The sequence below is a fragment of the Setaria italica genome, chromosome VI, assembly GCF_000263155.2.
Source record: "Setaria italica strain Yugu1 chromosome VI, Setaria_italica_v2.0, whole genome shotgun sequence".
NCBI lineage: Eukaryota > Viridiplantae > Streptophyta > Magnoliopsida > Poales > Poaceae > Setaria > Setaria italica.
In genome coordinates this window covers 9113481-9139902 of record NC_028455.1, presented here as the reverse complement: position 1 = coordinate 9139902, position 26422 = coordinate 9113481, and the positions used below count along the sequence as shown (strand labels likewise).

The 26422-nt window shown below is 42.6% G+C and overlaps 1 protein-coding gene and 1 long non-coding RNA gene across 2 annotated transcripts; one reads left to right on the top strand and one right to left on the bottom strand.

The window, feature by feature from the left end:
* The first annotated feature begins 10987 nt into the window (after window positions 1–10987).
* LOC111257672 lies at window positions 10988–13073 on the top strand. Its single transcript, XR_002678283.1, has 3 exons — window positions 10988–11704; window positions 12587–12647; window positions 12768–13073. It is a non-coding gene; the product is annotated as an uncharacterized LOC111257672 (long non-coding RNA).
* Window positions 13074–16964: 3891 nt separating this feature from the next.
* LOC101776259 (probable 4-coumarate--CoA ligase 1) lies at window positions 16965–23000 on the bottom strand. Its single transcript, XM_004973014.4, has 5 exons — window positions 21836–23000; window positions 20483–20681; window positions 17818–18031; window positions 17571–17676; window positions 16965–17320 (listed from the first exon to the last, which is right to left on the bottom strand). The coding sequence occupies exons 1-5, from the start codon at window positions 22910–22912 to the stop codon at window positions 17198–17200; spliced, it is 1719 nt and encodes a 572-aa protein (XP_004973071.1). The 5' UTR covers window positions 22913–23000; the 3' UTR covers window positions 16965–17197.
* Window positions 23001–26422: the final 3422 nt, after the last annotated feature.

Sequence of the window (26422 nt, the reverse complement as noted above, 5' to 3'; positions counted from 1 at the left end):
AGGGGTCGGGCGGACAGACAGAGTCGGACGAGGCGGACAAGGGGTCGGACGAACAGAAGGGGTTGGACGAGGCGGAAAAGGGTCGGACGAACAGAAGGGGTCGGACGAGGCGGAAAAAGGTCGGCAGCTTACCTTCGGTTCACAGGTGAAGCTTGGGGTCAGGAAGAAGCAGACTTGGGCGGAAGGATGGAAGCACAAGGACTTGGGCAACGGCGATGCTCGGCGGTGCTCCGACGGCGACGGCGGTGCTTCTTGTGGAAACAAGCAAGCTTTTGCGCAGCGCGGAGGAGCAAGTGGCTGGGTGGATTGGAAGGGCGGGCGTGGAGCGGAGAGGAGAGCTCCTTAGGGACTTAGGCGGTAGCGCTCGAGCACGAAATAGGGAGCAAGGCGGGAGGGCAGTGATGGCGAAGGGGACTCCGGCAGGGCTCTAGCATTCCCTTTTATAGCTGGGCGGAGGAGAGAGAGCTGGAGCAGCACGAAGACCGGGAAGAAATGATGGAGTGCGCTGCCGGGGTGGAGATTGAGCAGCAGGGCAGCGGAGCAGGACTTCGGGGATGACACCGTCGGCCATTGGGCACCAGCGACAGGGCGGCGCAGGCGCGGTTTTGCCGGTCGTTGAGACTTGGCGGAGGCGGGCGTCGTCGTGCGGCGGATCTGATGGATGTGACCGGGGAAACGGCGTTGGAAGCGAGGTCGCACAGGTGAGAAGATAGGCGGGTTGCTGCCGCGCGGGCGAGCGTGAAACAATAGTCTATCGGGGCGCAGATCTGGCAAGGCGGAAAGGAGCTGTCGCGGCCGGGGTCTGGGTTGGCGGAGGAGGAATCGTCGCGTAGTGCAGACCGGGGCGGCGCGATGGTGGAGGGGCGGCGGAAAAGCCGGGAGGCATCGGGCTCCGCAGCTGGGGGTCCGGCGAGGTGATGATGGTCGCGAGCCGCGAGGCGCTGCAGAAAGGGTTGCAGAGGGCTTCCGCTGCGATTTGGGAAGACGGCGCGAGAATCCATCCGGTCGCGGCCGGCGACGGGGCGGAGCGGCGGGGGTCGGAGAAGTTGAGCCACGTGGCGGAGGAACTCTGAAGCGAGCATGCCACTCGAGTGCGTCTGTCTCGGGAGATCTAGGGGAAAGATTTTGTGGGTCCACCGGTCGGTCTCGGTTGGTCCACTGCTAAGATGGAAAGGGAACACTGTGGAGAGACTTCGGAAGATCCGGCGGTATGGGTTGGGGTCGGCAGGGTCGGAACTGGGAACCAGCAGAGAGGGGTCGGATCTCAGGGGTCGGGACCGGATTGGAGGTTGAGCACTTAACTCGGGGGGAAGCTGAGATAGGGGATCAGGGACTTGGATTAAGATTAACTCGAGAGATTTGGGGTCTGTCTTCACACATAGTTTGAGCTCCATTAGCCTCAGCCCCTTTACTTTCATTCCCAATCCTAAAGAGAACTTTCTTGATTGAAGGATACAAGAACATAACATGCATTACAGTTCTGTAGTGAGATCCCCATCATGTATCACCTGGCCTTGCTAAGCCCATCTCTTGATTCAATCCTTGCCCGGTTTCAATTTCACCCAATTTCAATGCTTCAATCATGTATTCAGCTTGAGCCATACGAAGCATGCAGATCTTTTTACAAGACATCCCTAGAACATTCAACAAATAAGCAAGTTGCCCAAAGAACCAATCACAATCAATATTCTCCTTAGAGACTGCTACAAGTGTTAGTTGAAGTTGATGGGCGAAGAAATGAACATAATAAGTAGAAGGGGACTCATTCATAATTAGTTTCTTCAAACCATTAACATGACCCTTCATATTACTAGCTCCATCATACCCTTAACCACGTACCTTGGATAGGGGCAATTGATATTTGATAAGAAAGGATTGAATTGCTTCTTTAAGAGTCAATGATGTAGTATCTTCAACTTGGACAAGACCTAGAAACCGCTCAACCGGTTCTCCTTTTTTATTGACAAAACGCAAACAAAGAGCCAATTGTTCCAGTAGGTATGCATCACTTGACTCATCAGCAAGAATTGCAAAACACTCATCACCAAGTTCGTCAATGATAAATTTAGTTGTTTCATGAGCACAAGCATCAATGAGTTGTTTCTGGATCTTGTGATCTATCATCTGACAGTTTTGTGGTGCATTCTCTAGTACCACCAGATTAACCTCTTCAAAGTTTCCTGCTAGTCATGCTAAAAGTTCCCGAAAATTCCCCTTGTTGAGTGAATCCTTTGTTTCATCATGACCCCTAAAAGCCAACCCTTGACGCAACAGAAATCTTATGCACTTAAGTGACCATGTCAAGCGAGCTAGATACTTAGCCTTGAATTGTGTAGTGTTTGATGCAACGGATTCACAGATTGATGCCTTAGGTCTCGTGAACAATCTATATTTCTCTTCAGCTTCACTATGAGCACTATCAATAGCACCAACATGCCTATGAATTCTCTTTTTCATATTCCAATTTCTAAACCCTTCAACAACAAAAGCATCTCCACCAGGAAATTTGCAGTTATCTTTGAACAAATAGCAAACAAAGAAAAATGCAGCATCTTTATCCACACTGTACTCAATCCACTTAAATTCAGCAAACCACTTATGTTGGAAGCGACGCATACCTCCACAATCATGTTGCGGAAAAGCATCCCTCTTCATCTTTGGTTGACATGGCCCCAATGCAATGTATGCCTTTCTAACTGAATCTTGGTCATTGACATTATAGCTTGAGATCGAAGCCCTCAATCCAGAATCATGCTCAATGCCATAATCATTCTTGTCTTCATCACTAGAATCATTTTCTTCCACAGGTATGGATTCACCATCTTCTGTTGTACCGTTCTCTGGAGGCTGGTTGGATCTCACTGGTTCATGTGGTACCGTGCTTGTTTCACTACCACTCTACCCTTGGAATAACACTAGTTGCATTTGGCTTTCATTGCAAGATTGATTAACATTCTCCGGTTTAGGTTGTCTCTTCTTTGCAGCAGCCCTTGCCATGAAAATCCTCAAATCAGTAGCGGCACTACCCTTCCTCTTCATGGTTCAAACCTAAAAGTTACACAATTTCACATTGAACTAAATTCATGAGCATCCACATTTTGCAAGTTGATGTGCTATCCTAATTTGACAAACAATTGAAAATGCTCACCTCAATTTCACAAACAATCAGGAATAGTAGTTCACAAAAATCATCAAATCAGTAGACAGTAGGGGCCTTGGGGGCTCGGCCGACTGGACTCGCGGAGGACGGAGCCGGCGAGCCGCGGTGCCGAAGCATGGCGCACTGGCGCGCCCAGCCGCCCACCAGTAGCGCGCTGCGCCTGCGCGCCCGCCGCCGCCAGCCGTCACGGCGCGCCGGCGCCTCCACTCGGCTCCAGGTGCCAACTGCGCGCGCAGGCCGCAGGCCGCCCGCCGCCCTCCTAGCCCGCCCAGCTTCCTACCAGTAGCCGCAGCAGCGCCTGCGCGCCCGCCGCCGTCGGCCCTTCGGCCGCCGCGGCGCCTCCGCTCGGCTCCAGGCACCAATCGTGCGCGCGGCCGCGCGCAGGCCGCAGGCCGCCCGCCGCCCTCTTAGCCCACCAGCCGCGGCCTACCGCCGGGCGCCGCCACCGCCGGTCCGCCGCCGCCGCCGGACGCCGCTAGGGTTCGCGCGCCTGGACCCTGGACTCCTGGAGCCGTGGTGCGTGAATGTGCTCACGATGGGGGTAGGCCGGTGGGGACTAGGGGCGTGGGCAGATGCAGGCCGGATGGGCCGGATGGGCCAGTTGGGCCAGTCGAGGGAGAGCAAATTTGGCCTCCGGTGGGCCTTTTCGAGTGAAATGTCTATGCTAGCTTCTGTATTTTTGTTGTTTTCATACATATACCTAAAATACACTATATATATGAATTTTTTTTGCAAAAATAATGGGTATTCAATTGAATACCATTGAATCTAAGTGGGCCCGCCCCTGGTTGGCCAATTGAGCATGTCCTTAGTGTTACTGGATCTGTTGCCACTCCTTTAGTAGAAATAATATGGCCTAAATATTCCAGCTGTTGTTGTGCAAAGGAACATTTACTTGCTTTCATGTACAACTTGTGTTCTCTTAGTTTCTGAAGTATTAGGGTCAAGTGTTGAATATGTTTTTCCATTGATGGGCTATAGACCAAAATATCATCCAAGAACACCGTAACAAATTTTCTAAGGAGCTAATATCTCATTCATGATGCACTAGAAAAGTAGCTTGTGCATTAGTCAAGCCAAAAGGCATTACCTTGAACTGATAGTGCCCTTGATGTGTTTTAAAGGCTGTGTTATACTCATCCTCCTTCATTCTAACTTGATGATAGCCAGCTCTCATATCCAATTTTGTGAAATACTTTGTGCCTGCTAATTCATCTAGAATCTTATCAATTAAGGGCATTGGAAATCTGTTTTTCACTGTCAGAGAGTTCAATTTCCTGTAATCCACAGAGAAATGCCAGGTTCCATCCTTTTTTAAGACCAATAATACTGGATGGTCAAAAGGGCTGGTACTATGAGTAATCAGGCTGCCAATAACTCCTTAACCTGTTTCTCAATTTCATCTTTATGCTGTGGAGAATATTTATATGGCTTGGAATTGATAGGAATAGCATTGGGAATCAATGGAATTTGATGATCATAAAACCTGGATGGTGGTAGAGTAGTAGGTGGCTGAAAGACATCCTGAAATTCACTGAGCAATTGCTGGATACTTTCATTTCCTGCTGCATCCCGTACATCTTGGACTTCTTCCACCACTGCAAGAGCCCATACATCATTTCCTTGGGACCACTTCACCACTTGGTGGATAGGTACTTCTTGCAGCTTCTGTGATGGTGGTGGCACTCCTTTGAGAACAATTTCTTTCCCTGGTCCATAAATTGTATAGTCCTATCCTCCCAATGACAACTCATGGGCCTGTGAGGTTTTAACTAGTCATAGCCCAGTATTGCATCATAAGCCCCTAAGGGTAAGACTCTCATATCTGTCTTCAATGTATGGCCATTGGCCCACCATGAGAGCTGATGGACCCATTGATCAGTAATAAGTGTGTCACCATTAGCCAACCTGACTTGCCTTGGTGTTGTAGGTAAGGCAGAAATCCCAACCGTGGATAAAAAGGTATTGCTCACAAAACTGTGGGAACTACCAATATCTAGCAAAATGAGCATGACCTTGTTGTTGACTAATGCTCTAATCTTCATAGCTTCCCCCACTTCAGTGCCAGCAATAGCATTCAGTGATAATTGGTAGAAATCTGTTGCTAATGCATCCTCTATTGCTAGCTGGTCCAACACTTCACCAGTCAACACCACATCCAACTCATTTAACACTAAAGCATTAGCTTGAGGTTGAGGTTGAGGCCTTTTTGTACAGACATCTTTGTGAGTGGCATTATAAGGTTCAGCACAGAAGTAGCACAACCCATTTGCTCTTCTATAATCCCTGGTTTGCCTCTCTCTCCACAAAGTAGAAGTTTGAGTGGTGTTTCTGTTGTCTGCTTTTGTTAACTGATTCAGTTGTTTGGCAGTGTTAGATGCATTTTGCCACTTTGTTTTACCCCTGTCCAAGACCTGTTGTTGTATTCTTGCCAACAGTATAGCCCTTTCCAATGTTTCAGGAACTTGTGTCTGTACCACACTGCCAATTTCCAATTTAAGGCCCTTGATGAACTGTGTGACAAAGAATAGCTCACCAAGCTCACTGTTATGCATTGTCACATGATATTGCAGGTCTTCAAAGTTGAGTATGTAAGCTTCCAGAGACTCCAACTGTTGCAATTCTGGCAGTTGAGTCAAAGCTGTCCTGTAGTCATTATCCCCAAATTTGGCCTCCACAGCTTGGATGAAAGTGTCCCAGTCCTCTAACCCATGCTTTTTCTTGTACATTTGTAACCACTTAGCTGCATTGTCATCCATGTTTAGTGAAGCATAAGTAGCCCACATGCTTTTAAGTATGTCAAAGATCTTGAAATAATCCTAACATTTGTCTTTCCAGATGCAAGGGTTCTTGCTAGTGAATTGGGGAAAAGTCATTTTGGGCAGAATAACCTTGGCATGGAACTTGTCCTCCTTTCTTGACCTATCACAAGTAAACCCAAATCTTGGAACAGCACTGCCTCTTTCAGCCTTTGTGGTGTTTTGATAAAATGGTTGCTCTACTGACACATCTAAAGAAGTAGGACTTGGGGGATCTCTCCTTGCTTCCATCTGAGCCAAAGTCAGCTGTGCTGCTGCCTTCCCTGTGTTTTCCATTTGTTTTGCCAGCAGTTGTTAATCTTTCATCAATTTCTCCAACACTTTGGTGGACATATCAAACCTAGTGTCCAACTTTTGTTGATTGACATCAATTTCCACTACTTTGGCAAACAAGAGATCCAAACTTTCAGTAACCTGGTCCCATCTTGCATCATCCCGAGCTGCTTGTTCTTCCATTTTGGCCAACACAAATGAAGTCTGCACTGAGGGCTTAGGAGGAGCCGTGGTGTCTGCACCCAGAGCCAAGCGATGCGCACTGCATATTGGGGAAACCTCCTGACAGAGGCACGCACTGCACAGCTCAAAGCCGAGGGAAACAGCAGGCACTATCAACTCCTACGAACAAGCGTCAGTGAGGATCGAGACTGCGCCCTTGGAAGGAATCAATCGTGCCGTTCTACCGCCATCACACACCACTTGCCAAGAAATCCCCAACGATCTCGACGCCAACGCCTCCAGAGAGAAGAGCAGATCCAAGAAAATTGCAGCAAGAGGGCCGCCTCCTGGACCAATCCAACTAGCTGGCCGGCAAAATCGAGCATCCTGAAGCTGAATTCCCCGCAAATCGACCCACGTGCGAAGGAATTATAGGGAAATCAAGAGCAATGGCCAGTGCTGCATGGCACAAAGCTCAATCTCACTCTACCTGCCACTATGCTAGGTCAACCGACGGATCCATGGAATCACAGCAGCAGCGCGCTGAGGATACGGTGAATCTGATACCACTTGACACCCCCGTGGCTGCCGGCGAGTCGCCGTCAATGTGAGCAGAGACAAGGGAATGGATTCAGCGGGGAAGGGTGAGGAACCCTAAAACCCCTGAGCAGTTTTCACTGTTATGTTTCGGATGATCCACAGCATACACGACTCGGCATAATATAAGCCCGCCGCACACACGCTTACAGACACTGCCCGTTGGGCCCACTAGTCAGCATTACAAACACGCTAATACTGAAACAAAAACGTTTTCCTATTCTCCCGCCTTCCTTGTTCATCATCAGACCTCAACAACGTCAGGTTATGACACCCTGGTGGACAGAGCGCGGCTCGCAGGAGCGAATCTGTCAAATTCATCAGGTGAGCAAGTAATTTCATCCAATTTCTCTCTATATTTCCCTTGCAACCTAATCTATAGGCGCGTGTCCATTCTAATTCACCCTGTCCATTTTGTGTGCATGCCAACGACGAGTGCTTGTAGATGATATGTAGCGTCTAACAGCGATGAGAGGCTCAATCCCTGTTGGATCTCGCATCAGTGGAGGCGGGGCCCAACCCATCGGTGAACCCTGCAGCATACAGGTTTAACCTGGTCAATCTCACAGTGAGCCATGTGTTGCGCTGATGAAGGTAGCTAGCACGAACTATCAGTTGAGTAAGGATTCTCCCCAACAAACTAATTGTTCTTCTGCACATCTATTTTTGATGCTTATGGATGGGTAACCTGTGTGAAAAAAAATAGATGTGTGTTTTTTTGTTGAACTACATGTTTGTTCATATGGACAGTTTCCATATTAGATCATTTTGTTTTCGACGATGACTACAATTAGGATTTTGTGGAGACCAGATTTGATCAGAGTAGAACATAGAATGCAGCCTTTTGGTTTTATAGGATGTGGTGCTCTTGGTCTTACAATTGTAACTGATAGGTTTTCCATGTTTCTTTTATAAATTTTTTCCTAAGCAGTTCACTTTGTCTAAAAAATGCAAGCATATTCATGTGAATTATTGTCAAACACACAGTAATGTTGTCCACACCATGATAAATCAGATTAGAAGAATTAGAAGTCATGACATTTTTATGGTCAATTTGTGCTTGTTGTTTTGGTGCTAGAGCATGCTCACACAAACCCAGCGATGCAGCCAATCAATGTGTGGTGCTAGAGGATGGTGCGTGAAGATGTATTCGGGTGTGTTTAGGATTCAGCAGTGTCTGCAATTTTATTGTTTGAGGTGTGTTCAGTTTTAGAACATCTGGTGCTGTTATTGTTAGGTGCACTGAGGTTGGGAGACAGGCACTCCAGGGTGCCGTGAGGGCTGTTAAGGGACACTGTGGTGGATGGTGCAGGTAGTTTGTGCTACTTGTCACTGCCATATATATTTTGTGCTGTTGTCACTGTGCTCCAAAAGTTGTGTCTGTAAGTTCACAATTCATTTGCCGCGCACATTTCAAGACTTGGGAACTTATATAGCTGTTTAATGATCCAGCTTTAGGAGAAGAATTACTCATATGTTGTTTTGAAAATTTTTCTTATTATCTCAATTGAAAGTTATGTTGTGTCCCAAATGAGATTAGAATATTGCTAGGCCTTTAGTTAGGCGTCTACAAGGTCATCACCACCAGCCAAATCGGCGAACTCGCCGCCAAGGCACCGCACGCAATGGATTGGATGATTTCCACAGGGCTCGATTAGTTAGGCATTGTCATGTTCTTGTTTTTGAGTTGATTGGACACTGTCATGTGACAGGCACACATGAGAGCATTATAAAATTTTGTTTGACAGCCCATAGGATCGATTGCCTGAATTTCCCCATGTTGCGTGTTTCATTTGGCCTAAGGATAATACCAACACCATGGTAGGCTTGGTTGGCATGTTCCTTCCTCTACCATCCCAAGGTTGTGTTTTAATTGGTGAAACATTGAATCACCAATATTTCTAGTTAAGCTGGTACTATAGTGATTCTTTATGTTTATTTTTTGACTGATGTAAGTCAAAGTCAGCTAAATAGTATTCAGGCCTCTCAGAAGCATCTCTTATGCATGTGCAATGACACGTTGGGATGAACAATAGTTGAATAAGAGAATACATAGAGTAGTGAACAAAATTGGAATGCCCTTTGTCTTCGCATACAATTAGAATGATTTCCGAACAACAACAACAAAAAACCTGGAGTGGTCATAAAATATTTTTTGTAACTGTTCCTCTGTTGAATCGCTCCTCAGGAAGAGCTCCAGCTTGCTTTGTTCAAAACTCCAAGTGGCTAGAATCTTTTTCTTGATAGGGTGAGTCCTTACTTTACTTTGCTCTTTTCAAAATGTTTTTTAAGTTCTTGATATATTTACCATATCATACTCTATTTTCTCCTGATTATCCTCAAAACATTTTACATTGCATGGGGCCTCCTTAATAATGACATGAAACTAAGATTGTCCCTGTGATACAGGTTTTTGATTTGTTTGATGAGAAGAAAAATGGTGTAATAGAGTTTGATGAGTTCATTCATGCTCTTAGTATCTTCCATCCGTTGGCACCTATGGAAGATAAGATCAAATGTATGTAAGCTACTCGCAGGAACTGTTTTCTCTATATTCATGTATTTATCTACTTTTATGTTGAGATCTATCTTTCTGGATTGTTTCAGTTGCATTTAGGTTGTATGACTTGAGGCAAACTGGTTTTATTGAGCGTGAGGAGGTTAGTTAACAAAGTTTTCTCTGTATATATTGGTATATTGGATGCGGTATAATTAAAGATGACATCATGCTTCCTATGCAAAGGCTTGCATTTATTTGGTTGATATATATGTCTCAATGTAGGGCTTGGAGTACATGAGTACGTCAGGTTCTGCTTCTATTAGGTTGCTGGCCTGTGATATTAGCCAGATTGATATGGAATTTGCTAAAGAATGTTGAGATTAACACTGATGTATAATACTTGTGCCAGCTTTTTTTCTCCTTTTCTTTAAAATGTGCATGGTATTCCCTACTGTTTGGGACTTTGGTTTAACTAAATTCTGTTATTTTGCAGGTGAAATATTTGGATGTCGACAACCTGTATGTTCCACTCATCAATTGTATGTATTGAAGGAATATGTTTCGTATATGTGGTTTTGTTGAATAGTATATTTACTTTTGCTTTGCTGCAGTTTACATGTCTTCAGCTTGCCACATTCAGATGATCCTGACAGAGAAGGAAGAGCCTTTTAAGAAAGAGGTAATTCTTTAAGCCCTGTGAATTTCATGTTAACATGATCTTGATATTTCAGAGCGATCATCCTTACCTGGAACCACGTTGCGTAGGTAACCTGGCCTGGCCTCCATTCATCATGGTCCGAACTCTTGTTGCACGGTCATTATTTTTGCACGTGTGTCATACTTGATTAAGAACTTGTTAAAAATCATCACTATCATCTTTTTGTCGGCACAGGTGGATGAGTGAGGAGGTTAATTATGTCTCTATGAGGTTAGGTTTGAGCAATTGCTCTCCTACTACTACTTCTATTTGGATCGTATGTTTGTAAATTCTCATGCATCATGTGGAAAACATGCTAACAGTTTGATCACATTACCTAGTAAACCTGCCAGACACTGATCGTGGTAGGAGGTCATGTTTGTGGTCTTTGATTAAGACCGGCGCTTAGATGTCACTGACAAATTTTTTTGCTTCATGTAGGGCCATGGTAATATTATGCAGCTTTTAGTACTTCCCCAGATACAAAGATTTACTCTATGAATAGTGACTTCCTCGAGGAGCATGACTAAATCATCAAGGATTCAGCATGGTTTGCAGTTATGCATCTTTTTTATAAAATAGTTTGTGTTGCAAACAAAACTACTGCAGATTCAACAAGCAGGTCCAGTATGAACCTCATGATGATGGTAGGATGAGCCAGGTGCACGCCAATATACAGATTCAGTGTTTCCATTGTCGAGGCGTTTCTTTACCATGGTTTTCATCTTCTTCATTACTGACAGGATAGCAGGACAAAGGAACAGAGGTTTGATCGTTACTGCCTGGAGGAAAGGGGAGCAAGAGGTAAACTCTGCCACTAAATTATTAAATAGAATAGATTGAGCATTATGTTACAGGTTGTGAGCAGTTAGTTATTGAGTAGAATTAGTAGGCCATGGATTCTAATTTCATAAAGAAGCTTCATGTTCAAGATATCCTCCAGGCTCAGGCTGGACTCGACTTCTTAAATATCTTCTGTTCTCCTATTTTCTAAATTCTGCATTATTTTTCTTGTATTTCTCTGCTCCTAAATAAAGTTATTTTTTCAAGAAACATTGGGAGACAAGAAATTAGTGGGTTTGTTTGCCTGCAGTTTTATGTCAGATGATAGTGCAATTACTCAGTGGCTAGAACAGTGCTTTGCTGAATTGTTTTGTGCTAGAACATTCTAATTGTATGTACTGCAGTGCATCCTCACACCAGTGGTAGACCATTTTTATAATCTTATGATACAATAACACAGGGATGGTTGTTTTAATTTTTGGAGTGACAATGTAAAGCAAATTCTAATTAGAATTAGAATAGAGAAAGGTCATTAGCTAGGCTTTATTGCCAATGTGGAGCAAACCTCTTGCCAACAGCTTGTTTGTTGAAATACTTGGGACTGAAAGAATATATCCAATCAGGCATCACTCCTTGCAGGAATTCTTAAGAAATTATATTACTCAATGGAGGTATCTGTGTTGGCAGCCAGGCAGCAACAGCATCATGTGCAGGTATAACTTACCCACCAATTATTTGTTCAGTTGATACAAATATGTATTTTTTCCTATGAATTATTTATTCTTGTAGATATTCTCTGAAGCTCTCATTGAGAATGGTGACATATTTTTTGTTCCTAAATCGTGACAATTCAGTTGGAATTCTAATCAACTAATATATACCTTAGTAGACCTTTCTTAGAGCATTAATGCTAGACCAATGTTTGTAGACATTATTAGATAAAAGTTTTTGTTGATTATCTCTATCTAATTTTATTAACTAAAGTAGAGGATGCAGGCATGCTGGTTGTTACCGGATGAGATGTATTTGCATGATAGAGTAGCATATTGAGAGGAGGTGGTTGTTATTTTGTTCCGAATAAAAACATATTGTCAAACAATTTTTTATTGTATATTCTGAAAAATAGGCAGTATCACTATGTAGGATATGTGGTTCTAGGTTGGTTACTGTACAAAAAATATCGAGGACCTGATTATCTTTGTTTTCATTTAACTAGCAAAATGTTTTCTGAAAAATACAATCTAAGAAAGGTTGGTTTTCTTAATTCGAATGCAAAAGCTAGCCTGCGGCCATTCAGTTACAATCACGTAAAGACCAGCACCATGACATGGTTCATTGGGGCCTAAGCTTTTAGTGTATCACCTATAGGTTATTCATTCATCTGTACAATTTTTGTCACACTATTCAATTTTTAATTTCTTCCAGTACTATGATGGTTCCTAAGTTACAAATACATGTTCGTTGGGTCACATTAGTGCAATGGTTTCCTTATTTCTTGCTTGATGCATATCAATTGCACTAATAAGGAGGGATAGGTAATTCTTAGCATATTTATTTCTTGTTAACTTACCAAAGATTTATTTCATTTTCCTCAGCATCAGATATTTATATTAAAGGAACCACCTATCTAACAATGGCTGATGGCCGCTTGGCAAGGTTAGAAACTAATTTCATTCCTTTTATAGTTTGCTATCCATATGAATTAGCAATTTCTTTTTTGATTAGCAGGAATGCGCATCCTCGAATATGATGGCTCATTCTTTTTTTATTATGCAGATGTTTTATTAGGGGCTGGCTGGTTTGTAAAGATTTCTGAATCATGTTTGAGGAAGAAGGCAGAAGCTTTACCTCTGTATGGATGTGTGTTTCTAAATTTAGCTGTTTTGTTTTGGTATGTTTATTGGGATGGGGACATTATTCAGCCTATGCATCTTTTTCAAAGTACATCATGTTCAATCTGGACATATGAACTATTGTAATGAGAATCAAGTTGAGTTGTCGATGAGGCAAAGAATCAAATTGGAATAATATTCGAAATACTCCCTAGACATTTGAATAGAGCAAGAATTACTTCCAAGCACATTTTCTTTTAGATATATGTGTTCATTCAAGATCTATTGCGCTAATTGACTCGTTGAGAAGATTCTGAATAGAAACTATCATTGTTTCAGACATAGGTTGTCCATCTACAGGTCATGTGAGGCTTGGATGTGCCATTACTTTCAGAAATGTAAGAAGTATATAGTTCTTTTTAAAAAAGTTTATTATGATTTCTTGGGCTATTGATATAAGGGACCTTTGTAAACTATTGCACCAAGAAAAAAAAAGCGCCTGTGCTTTTAAGTATGAATATCAACACAGTTGACTTTTGTTCACCAATTGGAGCCATTTAGTTTATATAGTTACATTATGTTTTCAAACTTTCTTCACAAGTGACCTGTGTTAATTGCTTCCTATATTGAACTTGTAACACAAATATTTATCTTACAATATACTATAATAAACTTCCCCTATTTAAACATGGAGAGGATGTGAAGGTTGATCCTCTAACCAAGTATGTGTTGTACCAGATAAGAAAGCTTGCCCTGGGCGGAGCTAGAGAAGAATAAAGGGGGTGCAGAACCTTCATAGCACCCATAGACATTCAATTTAACATGGCGAAAATTTAGAGGTGACAAGAGACTATAAATTTTTTCTATAAATATATAAGTCTTGAATCTTGATTATTAGTATTTTTTAAAACACGGGCCTGTGGCACGTGCATCTCCACTAGCGCATGGTTAGCAAGGGCTCCTTTTATGGTTGTTATTAATTCTTGCATCGGCCATCGGTTATTGTTCCTGCAATTTGGCTGTTCAATGGATCATGCTGGGGCATCGGTATATCATGTTGGGGCATCGGTATATCATGTTTTGGTGTCAAGATGATTGAACTGGTGACACTTCTGAATTATAGGCAGATTGACATGCCAGTTGGTTGATCCAAAATTTTAGTGATACATAAATATGTCAGAATAGATATGACAGTTGGTTGATCCTAAATTTTAGTGATATACCTTTACAAATATGTCTGTGTAGTAGCCTAATGCAGAAAGCAATAATCTTTCAAGGTAGCAACGCTTAATTTCCTTGTATTAATATTTGTCTGCCATCAACCGAACCAGAACCACAAGGTAATTAAGCAAAATCGACCTGACCTTTCTTGCAGTAATTAGAATGATGTCATTATAGTTTCAGCTAATTCGTAGTATGTAGGAGACTCACGAGGTGCTTCTCAGTTTCGTAATAGTTAAGACGACACGTTTTGTGTCAAGCAAATTCTACAGCTAAAGGAACAAACATTTGAACTGGAAGAGTTTTATAACTAACAACTACTTTCAATAGTTCAGTTAGAACAACATAGAAATGAAATGATTATATTCGATTTAATATTTCATTCAGCTGAGCATAAGCATATTCAATTTCATACTAATATTTTGCTACTCCACTATTATGGAAATGATGTATATCAGTGTATGGGATAGGTGAACTACTCTACGATACCAAGCCTGCCACACAAAAGAAAACAATAGATGTTTGCGACCACTTGTGTTGTTTTTTATAGTCCACCGGGTAATGATATTACGATAGTAACTACAAGCATTATATCATGAATTGGTTGATTGTGGCAATGTGGTTTATTAATTGGATGCACCATATTAGTGTGGATTCTAGAACAAATTATTTGTCCTTTAGATTTGTACTATCCTATTCCGGTTCTAATACTTCATTTGAGAAATAGAGATTAAACGGAAGTATATACATACATTCGTGAACATTTTGTATTCTTGTTCTATGAATGCTTTTCTACTGTTAAACAAAATGTGATAATGTGGATGTTTCCATACAAATACTTCACTCCTGGGAATTCTTGAAATATCAAACAATTTTCGAAAACTATGTGATGCAGGTAGAGGTTTGATGGTTTAATAAAAAGAATGTATTTATGGAATCACTCTTCATGATTTGGTGTTTCAACAAAAGAACTTACTATGTAATTGGGGAAGATGCAATATAGTTTCCTTAAGATTTGGTACATGTTATTTTATGGAAAGAAATAAAATGAGAAGGATATGCTTACCGTACATTGCTCCTAATCATAGGTGGATTTCCAGAATTGGTGAAAATTCGGTACAATGTTCTTATTATTTTAGAGCACTTTCCTTATGATTCAGAACATTTTAATTTTTGGAAAGAAATAAAATGAATGGGACCAAATAAATTGGTAGTTTTGAGTTTTTAAAGGAGCTTTGACTAATTGGCTCTATATTTTCGGGAACAAATAAAATAAATAAGAAATAAATACAAATATTTTTTTGTTTCCTCTCCATTTTAAACGCTCCATTTTAAAGGAGAGCCAACTCTTTATAATCTAATGTTTTTATTTATTATATTCTTTTAAAGGCATGTGCTTTGTGTGCTTGAGGCAAGAGTTGGTACTGTAAGGATTAGTATCATAAATATTGTTACTGAAAAAAAAAGTGTAGATGGAAGACTATACTTTTGATAAAATCAATAGGGATTCCTTCCAGAGTACAATGCTGTTTAAAATTTCTATGGAGGACATAGAGGCTGAGAACAGGTCCTTGAATTTTTTTTAACAAAGCCTATAAAGAACATGGAGTAGAAGTAATTTTCCTAGGACAGGTAAGAAACACTAAAGGATGTAATTTTTTTAAAAAAAAACTATTGGATGCACAGGCTTTTACAACTTCTAGCTAAACATCAATGGAGCAGGTGGACTTCTAGCTATACATCAACTCAGCGCGAGGGTGCACCGGACGCCGTTGTGGCTGGCGAGGACCTTGGTGAACTGGAAGAGCGGGTTAATGTGGCCCTGGGACGGGTATGGCAGGACGAGGATGTGGATGCCAAAGGCATGTGCGTCCAAAGGAAGCAGCATTCAAGTAAGGGGATTACCATCCTCTTCCTGGTGTAGAAACAAAATTTATTCATGGTAATTCTTTCTTGTGAGCAATTGAATATAGTTTAATGCATAACTTCTTTTTAGGTATGAACTGTGATTTAACTATTAAAAATATAGGTTTTTTTGTGTGCTCTTAGTTGTGGTAGCCTCTATCCGTAGAGAAATGCTCATTCATGATAGTTGATACTAGGACACTAGAATCCGTCAGCTTACTTTATCTTTCATGGAGCTCTGTAGATATGAAACAGTGAAGCTCCAGCTACATGCATGCCATTCACTTCTCTCAACATCTTGTTGATTAAATAATTTGTCTCTTTAAGGTTATTTATTTTTAGTTAACATCAATTTCAAATTATAAATCTTATTAGAGCTCTGCAGTGTTAATTTTTCAGCATCACTTTGTTCCATTCTAAGAGCTGCTGTGTGGTGCATGGTGCTATGGCCGCAGGTTCTTTCACTAACTTTTGTCCTGCTCATGCAAGTTCTTTCACTAACTTTTGTCCAGCTCAATTAGTCCTTGCATTAAGTGGCACTACTCTTGAATTAATAGAATGTGCATTTTGTGTCACATTTTTAACTCTAAATGATAGTTTCATATTAATGTCTAGTAGATTTCTGCACGAAGGATGACAAGAAATATTGATGTTTTTACAATTAGGTTTACTTTAATATCTTTTTATTTTTTTACATGCATACTGATTAACACTTGTACAAGTAATCTTTTTTTCTATCACGTACGTGCCGCACGAGTGCGCACTTCCACTGGTCCCAGAAGATTTTTGCAAATATACCACGACAAAATCTGAATTTTTTTTAAAAAAATCTGGAGTTCTGATTATGTTGTGTGACTTTCGAGAACGGAGAAAGGTCAAAGCGCAAACTAATAAATATAAAAAAAATGAATACACACCCAGTAGGACTCAAACCCACAATCGCCTTTAAACCCGTGCCGCGAACTCAACATGCATTTGATTTCACATAAACACGTTACCGGCAGCACAGGCACCATGAAAAATAGCAGGAAAAAAAACCATGAGAAACTGTAAAAAGCATGTCCCCCAAACATGATGTACCTTTGAAAGTCTAATTTCCAATCAATTAAGCCTCTCCGCCTCACCAGCCAGCTAGATACATTACACGAAAAGGATAAAAACACTTCTGTACCCTTGGATTAAGTTCTTCCTCCACATGTCAACATCTGAACAAATCTTAAATACTGAGCGATGTATAGGCTGTCTTGATCACACGGCCTGTTGCTGCTCCTGAAGCTGTTTCCTTAGCTCCTTGCGGAGGATCTTGCCTGATGGCGCTTTGGGTATCTTGTCAATGAAGATAACCTCGCGAACCTTCTTGTAGTAGATCACCTAAAATCGGAGAAGAATCCAATTAGGTTAGAAAAAATAACGACAGCATATGTATTTTTAGCTTTACCTTTCTCGAACGAACATATTTCTAGCTTTACCTTTTTTGAGTTATGTATTTATAGCTTTATCTAGTATAATGTTTCTTGAATTTAATTACTTCCATCCATTCATAGTAGCATAGCATATGACATTGACAACATATAACTCAAAAAGCAGAGTAACTTTTTCTAGCACAAGAAAGAAATGCCACCTCCTTTGCCACGAATTGCTTCACGTCATCATCGCTGAGCTCACTCCCTTGGGCCTTGGCCACAAAGGCAACCGGGATTTCTCCAATTTCTGGCTCGACTTGTTTCCTGCAATGATCATGGATGCCACAAATACCATCTCAACGACTGAAATATATATCAGGTGCTAGTTCATGTAATGTAATGGCTGTCCCAGGCCATGTTTCAGTTATCAGTTCACCAAACCAAATGATCAGCTCGAGTGATTACCCGACAACGGCGGCGTCAGCAATGCTCGGGTGAGTGATCAGCAGGGCCTCCAACTCCGCGGGGGCCACCTGGAATCCCCTGTACTTGATGATCTCCTTGAGCCTGTCGACGATGAAGATCTCGTCGTCGTCATCCACAAACCCAACATCGCCGGTGTGCAGCCAACCATCGGCGTCGATGGTGTTCTTCGTGGCCTCCGGGTTGTTCAGGTAACCTGACCAGTCGCACAAGCAAAGATCAGCGATAATGCGCTATTAAGTCTTCTAATCATACGAGTTGTTCAAGTTGCAATATTTTATTTAGGAGGAGCAGTTAGGCAAACCCCACAAATTTATTGCTTGATTGGGTGGGCAAATCAGAAAACATCATCAGACATTTTATTTCTTTTCACTGTCCTTGTCCTTGCATTTCCACATTGCGAAGTACATTTTTTTTTCCCTGAGATCCTCGAACTTGGGTCGATCCATCTATTCATCTCCAGATCGAAAACATTAACTGAAATTGACAACTCCTGTCACCATTGAGGGATTGACGCGCAAGCAGCTACCGAAAACAAACATACGTGCAGACCCCATGGTTGTGGGTTCAGAACTTCAGATTCAGAACACTCCATTCATGACAATTTATTTCAGTTATCATACCAAGGGAGAGTTCCACACCCAGACTGAAGCTCACAGGTCTCACCCCAAGATTATTTATTTCTGTTGCCTAAGCCATGCTTGGTCCTCATTCCAATCTGGACAGAAAGCTACACATGGGAATGGAATGGTTCATCTCAACTTTGCAGGTGTGTTAAGTATGCCTTCCCATATCCATTATGATTAGTTGCCCTAACTTGTTTTAATAGAAAAAAGTCCAAATTACTCCCCTCAAGTACAACTAAAATCTGAATATAACCCTCATTAACAATGGGTTGGAACACAAGAGGTTGTCTTTGTTTTGTTGTCAGATAACTAAATTTTGCACAGAAGGCAGACACACACAGCTTGAACTAGGTTATCTCTAACACATTCATATCCCATCACACACACAGACAGCTAAAGTCTGGATATAACCCCCTAAAGTATTTCTTGGTTCAATTTACCACCTAAACTACGCCATTTGGTTCAATTTACTCCTTAACATAATTTATCATTTTCATTTCTCCATGCACAAGTGGAGTCTTAAGTTCAAATTTTGCAAGATGATAGCATACATTATAAGGCATGTTAGAAAAATATATGAATTGTGTATCATTATTTTGATAGGGTATGATATTTAATAATAAAATTTATCCTTGAGATACAAAATTATATAAAAAACAATGGTGAAAAATTCACAAAATATTTTTTCAATATAGATTATGATGTCCACAACCACCTTGCAAAGTTTCAAATTAAAATTCAACTTGTGTATGGAGAAATAAAAAGGACAAATTGCATTATTGGGTAAGTTGAATCAAATAGCATAGTTAAGGGATAAATTGAACCAAAATTTAGTTTAGTAGGTTATGTGGACTTTCGCTATACTCGAAGGGAGCCATTTAGATTTTTTCCTTTTCATAAAATGGAAGTACAACGGTCCAACCTCAATGAGACAGTACCAAAGAAAATTTGCAAGTCCTAGGTGACAAATAATAACACACAACGTGATACCGTCTTTCTAAACTATTTTTTTTCACAAAGGAGTGGCATAGCTCACATCTTGTTGACCTAGATTTCCTTAATTTTATCATGGTGTGATTCTTTACGGGTTGTCTACCTCATACCCAGGTATTTTCCCACCCCCTTCACACTCGAATTTTGGAGCCTTTGGATTTAGAATCGGCGATCTAGATCAACTCCTCCTCTCTCTCCACCTTATCTCCTCATCCCCACCTCCTCCACTAGCACGCGCGAGTCGCAATTTTGCAATGCCACCCCAGCCTCCGCGCCGGTCGCCGCTGCCATACCGCCCAGCTCCAACGGCGTCCCCCGCTGTCGGAGTCATGGCCCACCACTGTTCCACCCCGACATCAACTAATCCCGACGAGGCTCCTCCTCCGCATCATTTTTCATCAAATCAGCCAACTCCCCCGCCGCCGCCAACTCCCCCGCCGCCACCACCTCCCCATCATCTCCGGCGGCTGAACACGGCCTCTGCCGCCACCTTCCACCGCCGCTAACACTGATCAGCTGGATTTCGACGCCCCTGCCGCCTACACCGTCCAACTGCCATCCTCCACCACCACGGCGGGTAGCGCCCTCGCCGCCTAGCCGTCCCTCCCACCCACCGCGACCACCACCGGGCTGGCGAGCTCCTCGGCGACCCTTGGAAGCCCGGTGGCCCCAAGTAACCGAACAACCCTGAACCTAACCCCGGACCCTAACCTTACCGGCGTTGGGGAAGAAGGCTATCGCAGCATTCTTGGATTCGCCAGAAAAAATTCGAGTGTGTAGGAGATGAGAAATGCGCGAGTATGGTATAGCTTTCCCCTTGTTTACTCATCAATGTCCAGAAGTGATCAAGGAAATGCGAAGCACTAATGTGCATATGCAGTTGGTGAACCACTTGTTCAATATCTTATGGTTCCAAGTCAGATTAGATCTAGGGACCTGTGGGCCAGTCCAATTCAAGTGGCTGAAGTCAACATTTGGGAGTTCGTTGGAACGTGCAGGAGACGAGGGAAGAATGGGATGTTGTGTACCTTTCATGATCTGTTGCCCCCTGATGCAGATCTCCCCGGGCTGGTTCCGGCCGAGGGACTTACCGGTGTTGGGGTCGATGATCTTCAGCTCTGCGTTGCGCACCACCGTGCCGCACGCGCCGGACTTCACCTTGAAGGGCTCCTTGGCGAATGCCAGGCACATCGACAGCACCGGTCCGGCCTCTGTCATGCCATAGCCCTGCATGACACACAGGAGGCAACATGGATGAACTTCTCAGCAAGTTGAGACAGATATAATTCAAGACAATTTAAGAACTGATTATGCTTATTTATATTCTCCAATGGTGCGGTTTGTGTATATTCGAATACTAGAATAACAACAGTGCCAACTTGTTGTACTGGTCCAATATTGGGAGAACATTTTAATTATTTGGGTAAAAGAATGTCTAAATAATGGAGAATATCAGAGCCAAGTTTAACATGTTAATACAAGACTAGTACCTCAGAATCTTTTTTGGCACATTTCAAATTTTCTCTGCTGTCAGATACATTTTTGGCATGTTCTTTTTGGGAAGTAGAAAGTTTGTTTCACTTCATTTAGTTATATATTGATTATAAAGTGCCGAGAGATCATGTCATATGTAGTTATCAGGGGTTACGAGATCATACGGACGAATAATGTTCATGTGAAGGTGACACATGACAAAGTATCTGACACATGGCATTTGAAGGCATGCTTGGATCAGGGAAACGACTTAGCCAATGAAATGGAATGTTGATTTCGAGCATCAACATCAGTGAGCGAAAAACCTTCTAATATCAACATCAGCATCACCAAACCACGGAACTACCATACCAACTTATTACCAGCTAATTTTTAGGTGTCCGGGTGCAGCACTCAAAAGTCAAACTTCCCAACAACTCTGCACCAAGAGTTCTAAAGATCTTAGAACTAAGCAAAAAAAATATTTACTTCTATTTTAAAAATTCAAATCAGAAATATAGGTAACTTTAGCCAACAAGCTCAAGTTCAGCAACTGAGGTGCTGTCTCTGAAGGAACGATGACGAATCTAAGACATTGGATCAGTCAAAATGCCCAAATGAACGATGAGATTACATGGTTTGACCTACACGAAAATCGATAAGGTATCTAAGTCATTCAGCAGCATTCAACTAACGGCAATGCAGGATCTTGTCAAGGTCATCCAATGCTGTCATCGCTAACCACTCACCAGCAGTTTGTCAGTAGGTACGCCACACTAAACTAGTATCACATTGACATCCGTCCGTCGGCTACCGATCGCACGGCAGATAATTTCCTCAAATGAAAAAAATTGCAATGCAATAATAATAAAAAAAATTGTTGCGCGCCGGGGCGCGCACGCACGCACCTGTCCGAGCACAGCGCCGGGGAGCTTGGCCATGAACGCATCCTCGATGTCCTTTCCCATGGGCGCCGCGCCCGAGAGCACCATCCTGACCGACGACAGGTCGTGCGCCGCGGCCTCGCCGCTCTTGGCGACGTCGACGACGATGGGCGGCACGAGCGGCGCGATGGTGATCCGGTGCCGCTCCACGAGCTTCATCATCGCGGTGAGGGCGAAGCGGCGCATGACAACAATGGCAGCGCCGACGCGGAGCCCGCACATCATGATGGTGTTGAGCGAGTAGATGTGGAACATGGGCAGCGAGCACAGGATGACGTCGCCGGAGTGGAAGCCGATGTTGGGGTTGTCGCCGTCGACCTGCTGCGCCACGCTGGTGCTCAGGCTCCGGTGCGTCAGCATCACGCCCTTGGGGAGCCCCGTCGTGCCGGACGAGTACGGCAGCGCCACCACGTCGTCGGGGTCGAACTCCCCGTCGCCGGAAGCTGAGTCTTCGTCGCCGGCCGCGACCTCCTCGTCGGGGACGCTCGCCATGACGTCGTCCCAGAAGTGGAGGCAACCGTCGCGGCGCGCGTCGATGAGGACCACCGTGAGCGCGCCGCCGTCCTTGGCGCTGGCGGGGAGCTTGTCCACGGCCATGGACTCGGTGAACACGACGGTGGCACCGGACGCCGCGATCTGGTTGGCGATCTCGTGCGGCGTGGACATCGGGTTGGCGGTGGTGACCGCGGCGCCGACGCGCGACGCGGCGAAGAAGGAAAGCACGAACTCTGCCGAGTTGAGCATCAGGTTCATGACCACGGCGCCGCGGCGGAGCCCCAGCGGCTCGCGCCGGAGCGCCGCCGCGAGGCGGCGGGTCAGGCGGTCGACCTCGGCGTAGGTGCGGACGGTGCCCGTCGCGCCGTCGATGAGGCAGGGGCGGTCGGCCACCTCGGGGAGCCGTTCGAAGCAGTAGCGGTGCAGCGGGAGGGTGTTGGTGATGGCGATGTCCGGGAGCTTGGACCGGAAGATGATCTCCGGCGACGCCTCCTCCACGGCCGCGGCCGCGGCCACCGGCTCCGGCTGCTGCTCGGTGGACCCCATGGATCAGTGTCACGCCAAGGGACGACGGGCCTGGCTTGCTTCTGCTGAAGTTTTGGGTGTGCGAGATTTTGGGCGTCCGGTGCTACTTATTGTCTTCACAGAAACGGAGATGATGCAGCATTTGGTGGGAAATGAGTCGCATGACAAAACGGCTAAACCTGCCAAATGTGATGAGCTGAGGGAGTGGTTTGTAAAATGTGTGTTCCTCGAGGGGTGAATTGTTGGATTACAAGATGGTCACTGAGCTGTCCTGTCAGAAGGTCAAACAATGGCCATTTCGTGTAAGCATAAATTTTCCAATGAATATAAGATGGGTGCTGAGTGCTGACTGACTGAGGAGGTGTTTGGTACTTTAGGAACTCCTAAAATTCCTATCATATCGAATGTTTAGATACTAATTAGGAGTATTGAATATAGACTAATTACAAAACCAATTGCACAGATGGAGGCTAATTTGCGAGATGAATCTATTAAGCCTAATTAGTCCATGATTTGACAATATGGTGCTACAGGAAACATGTGCTAATGATGGATTAATTAGGCTTAATAGATTCGTCTCGCGAATTAGCCTCTATCTATGTAATTAGTTTTATAATTAGTTCATGTTTAATCCTCCTAATTAGCCTTCGAATATTCGATGTGATATGAATTTTAGTCCGGACTAAAATCCAACCACCCCCTAAGAAGTACAATCTGGATAGACATCTGTGTCAAAACACAATACAGGTGACTCACAAATAATGCAGATCACTATGAAAGACTAGCTGGTGTAAATTTAGGCTACCTCAACCACCTCTTGTGTCAAATAATTTTTCCATTTTTATTTTATCCATGATAAATAAATTGTATTTGTCAATAATGTTCAATAACATATCACCTCTAACTTCAAAGTACCTAGCGTGACTTCTATTACAACCAACAATCTCCGCGTCCGTGCCATGTGAGTAGGATGGATAATAAATGATTAAAAGAGTGCAAATTGTCGAAAAAGGCTACGCTAAGCTGACGATAAAAGAATCATCTTCTACCGTTTGGCTAGAAAATCATACGAGATAACGTAACACTATATGCACAACGCAGCCGAATAAGAGTTGGAGAAGCCATGCAATTTTAAAGGTGCAAGTCACTCCTCTTCGTAGTGGTGTACATGATGCGTTTTTCTTTCTTTATTTCATTTTTATTAGGAGACGGGTTCCACTTCCATAATGCAAGTGATTTGACCGAGGAGAATGGCCGAATCACCAGCTCACATGGCATGTGAGCTATTCTATATAGTTCAATTGAACGGGAGAAGGGGTTCATGTTCACTTGCATATACATTGACCTCTTGTTAACCATAATGGAGAGAAATTTCTATCGCAAGAATCTTTTGCACGGTAGACAAGAGAATATCATAACACCATGCGAACATGTCTACCTCTAAAATAATCTCCTAATTGCGCATAGCCCCCTATGGTTTGCTAATTTCAGTTGCCAGCACTTGTTCTACCGGTTGGGGTGACGTAGCAGAGAGTAACTGAACAGGCCTTCGCCTTCAGTTTCTGGTCAATATGTACGTTATTGCTTTACTAAACACAAGCATGATACCGGCATGAGGAGTGTTACATTTTACCTTTAGATGCTCAAGTTTGGTTTCAAGTGACACATACCAGACCGTGCATGTCTATTATCCTTGGTGGCCCTTTGTATTTACTATTTTCAGGGTCTTTCTGTAAAACAAAGATAGTTCAAAGTTCAAACCCTTCACAGGACAGAGAATTTAGATTTGTCTTTATTTATTAGCCGCACAACTGATTTCTCTTGAAAGGAAAAGTAACTTTAGCGAAATTTGGTGGGACATTATAGATTTAGTGCACCGTATCTATAAATAATTTTGTCTTCATGTGCAAGAACATTTATCGCAATGCAAAAAAGTGATTTTTTTTAGCAATTAAACAAGACATAGCGTGAGCACAATCTATATATACAGTAAAACATTTCCAGTTCAAGTGCATGAAAAAACATCCTTTTGAGATGCATGAAAGAACCATCTTTTTTTTAGGACAGAAAGAACGCAGCCATTTCTTTTTGAAATAAAGAACAACGCAACCTTTTTTGAAATGTGCTGCAACATACCCTTTTCTGTAACCATCTGCTTTATTACAATAAAAGCAAGTTTTAATTAATTAGGTGGGACATTATGCACGCACCTTGTCTACATATGTAGAGATTTTTTTTAATGTCTAAATATAGATTTGTTGTTGGACGAAAGATAAGAAAATTTTGAGCAATTAGGTGGGACATTATTACTACTATTGCTACCTATAGTCGTGCATTATTAGCGAGCTTACAGCAAAGGAAGAGACACTTTTGAGCAATTAGAATGAGACGTTATGTCCACATATAGTTGTTCATTAATTAGCGATGGACTAGATTGAACCAAAATTTAGTTTTTGGCCCTGTTTGGGAAGGGGTGTTAAAGTAACACCTCACTTTTAACACTTTTTAACACTTTCCTATCCAAATACTTGTGTTAAAAGTGGGGTGTTAAAGTTTAACACCTCATTTTTCATAAACACATGGAGGGAGTATTAAAACTTGCTAAAGGTGTTAAAAGTGGTCCCCTCTCCACTTTTTCCCAGGTTACCCCTTCTCTCTCCTCCCTCTCTCTCCGCCGGCCATAAATGAGGGGGTAATGGAGTCATTTCCCACCAAAAGTGTTAAAGTTTAACATATCATCCAAATACCCCAATGTGTTAAACTTTAGCAGTCTATTTGAGAGTGTTAAAACTTTAACACTTGTTAAATTTTAACACAGGGTATCCAAACAGGCCCGTCAATCTAATTATACTTCTTTAGTGTTATAAATGTTGATACTTTTCTCTATAAATTTGATAAAACTTGAGAAAAATTTACTTATAGGACAAAACTAGAATGACTTTTTTGGGGGGAGGGAGGAAGTACAATATACATTTATTGTTTGTAACCATCTGGTTTATTCTTGCAATAAAAGTAACTTATGATCAATTAGGAGGTACATTATTCACACACCATGTTTACGTATAGATTTTTCTTTTATTTTTTCGAAAGTCAAGGCATAGATTTGTTGTTAGTAGCGATGATTTCTCGTGAAAGAGGAGAAACTTTTGAGCAATCAGGTGTAATTTCTTTGATTGAATCTTAGGTATTTCTTCCGGCACACATGACTATTTAAATCTTAAATTAGAACTCTTCTTAGGTACTTGATCTACTTGTGTATCAAGGATAAAGTAGTGTAAATTAAGTATCAAAGTCACTTCAGGTGTATATATTCCACAAAATTGGTTTCGAGTCTTCTCACAAAACTAGTAGTTGTTGACTAAGGTTGGTCCCAAACTGCTGAAACATGTCAATCTCCAGGGACATATGAGTGAAACTGTTATTTTTTAGGGGGTAGTGTGTGAGTGGAAATGGCTATTGTAATAAACAGAGTAATTAACGTGGACTCACGATTTGTCTGTCCAATCGCCGTCCCTTCTGGACCGGTGTTGA

Excerpts from the sequence above, each read along its gene's own strand:
- LOC101776259 (XM_004973014.4), bottom strand. The coding sequence starts at position 22,912 with ATGGGGTCCACCGAGCAGCAGCCGGAGCCGGTGGCCGCGGCCGCGGCC. Across the intron at positions 20,682-21,835 it reads CCGGCGCTGTGCTCGGACAG|GGCTATGGCATGACAGAGGC; the intron begins GTGCGTGCGTGC and ends TGTGTCATGCAG. Across the intron at positions 18,032-20,482 it reads GGGGCAACAGATCATGAAAG|GTTACCTGAACAACCCGGAG; the intron begins GTACACAACATC and ends GCGACTGGTCAG.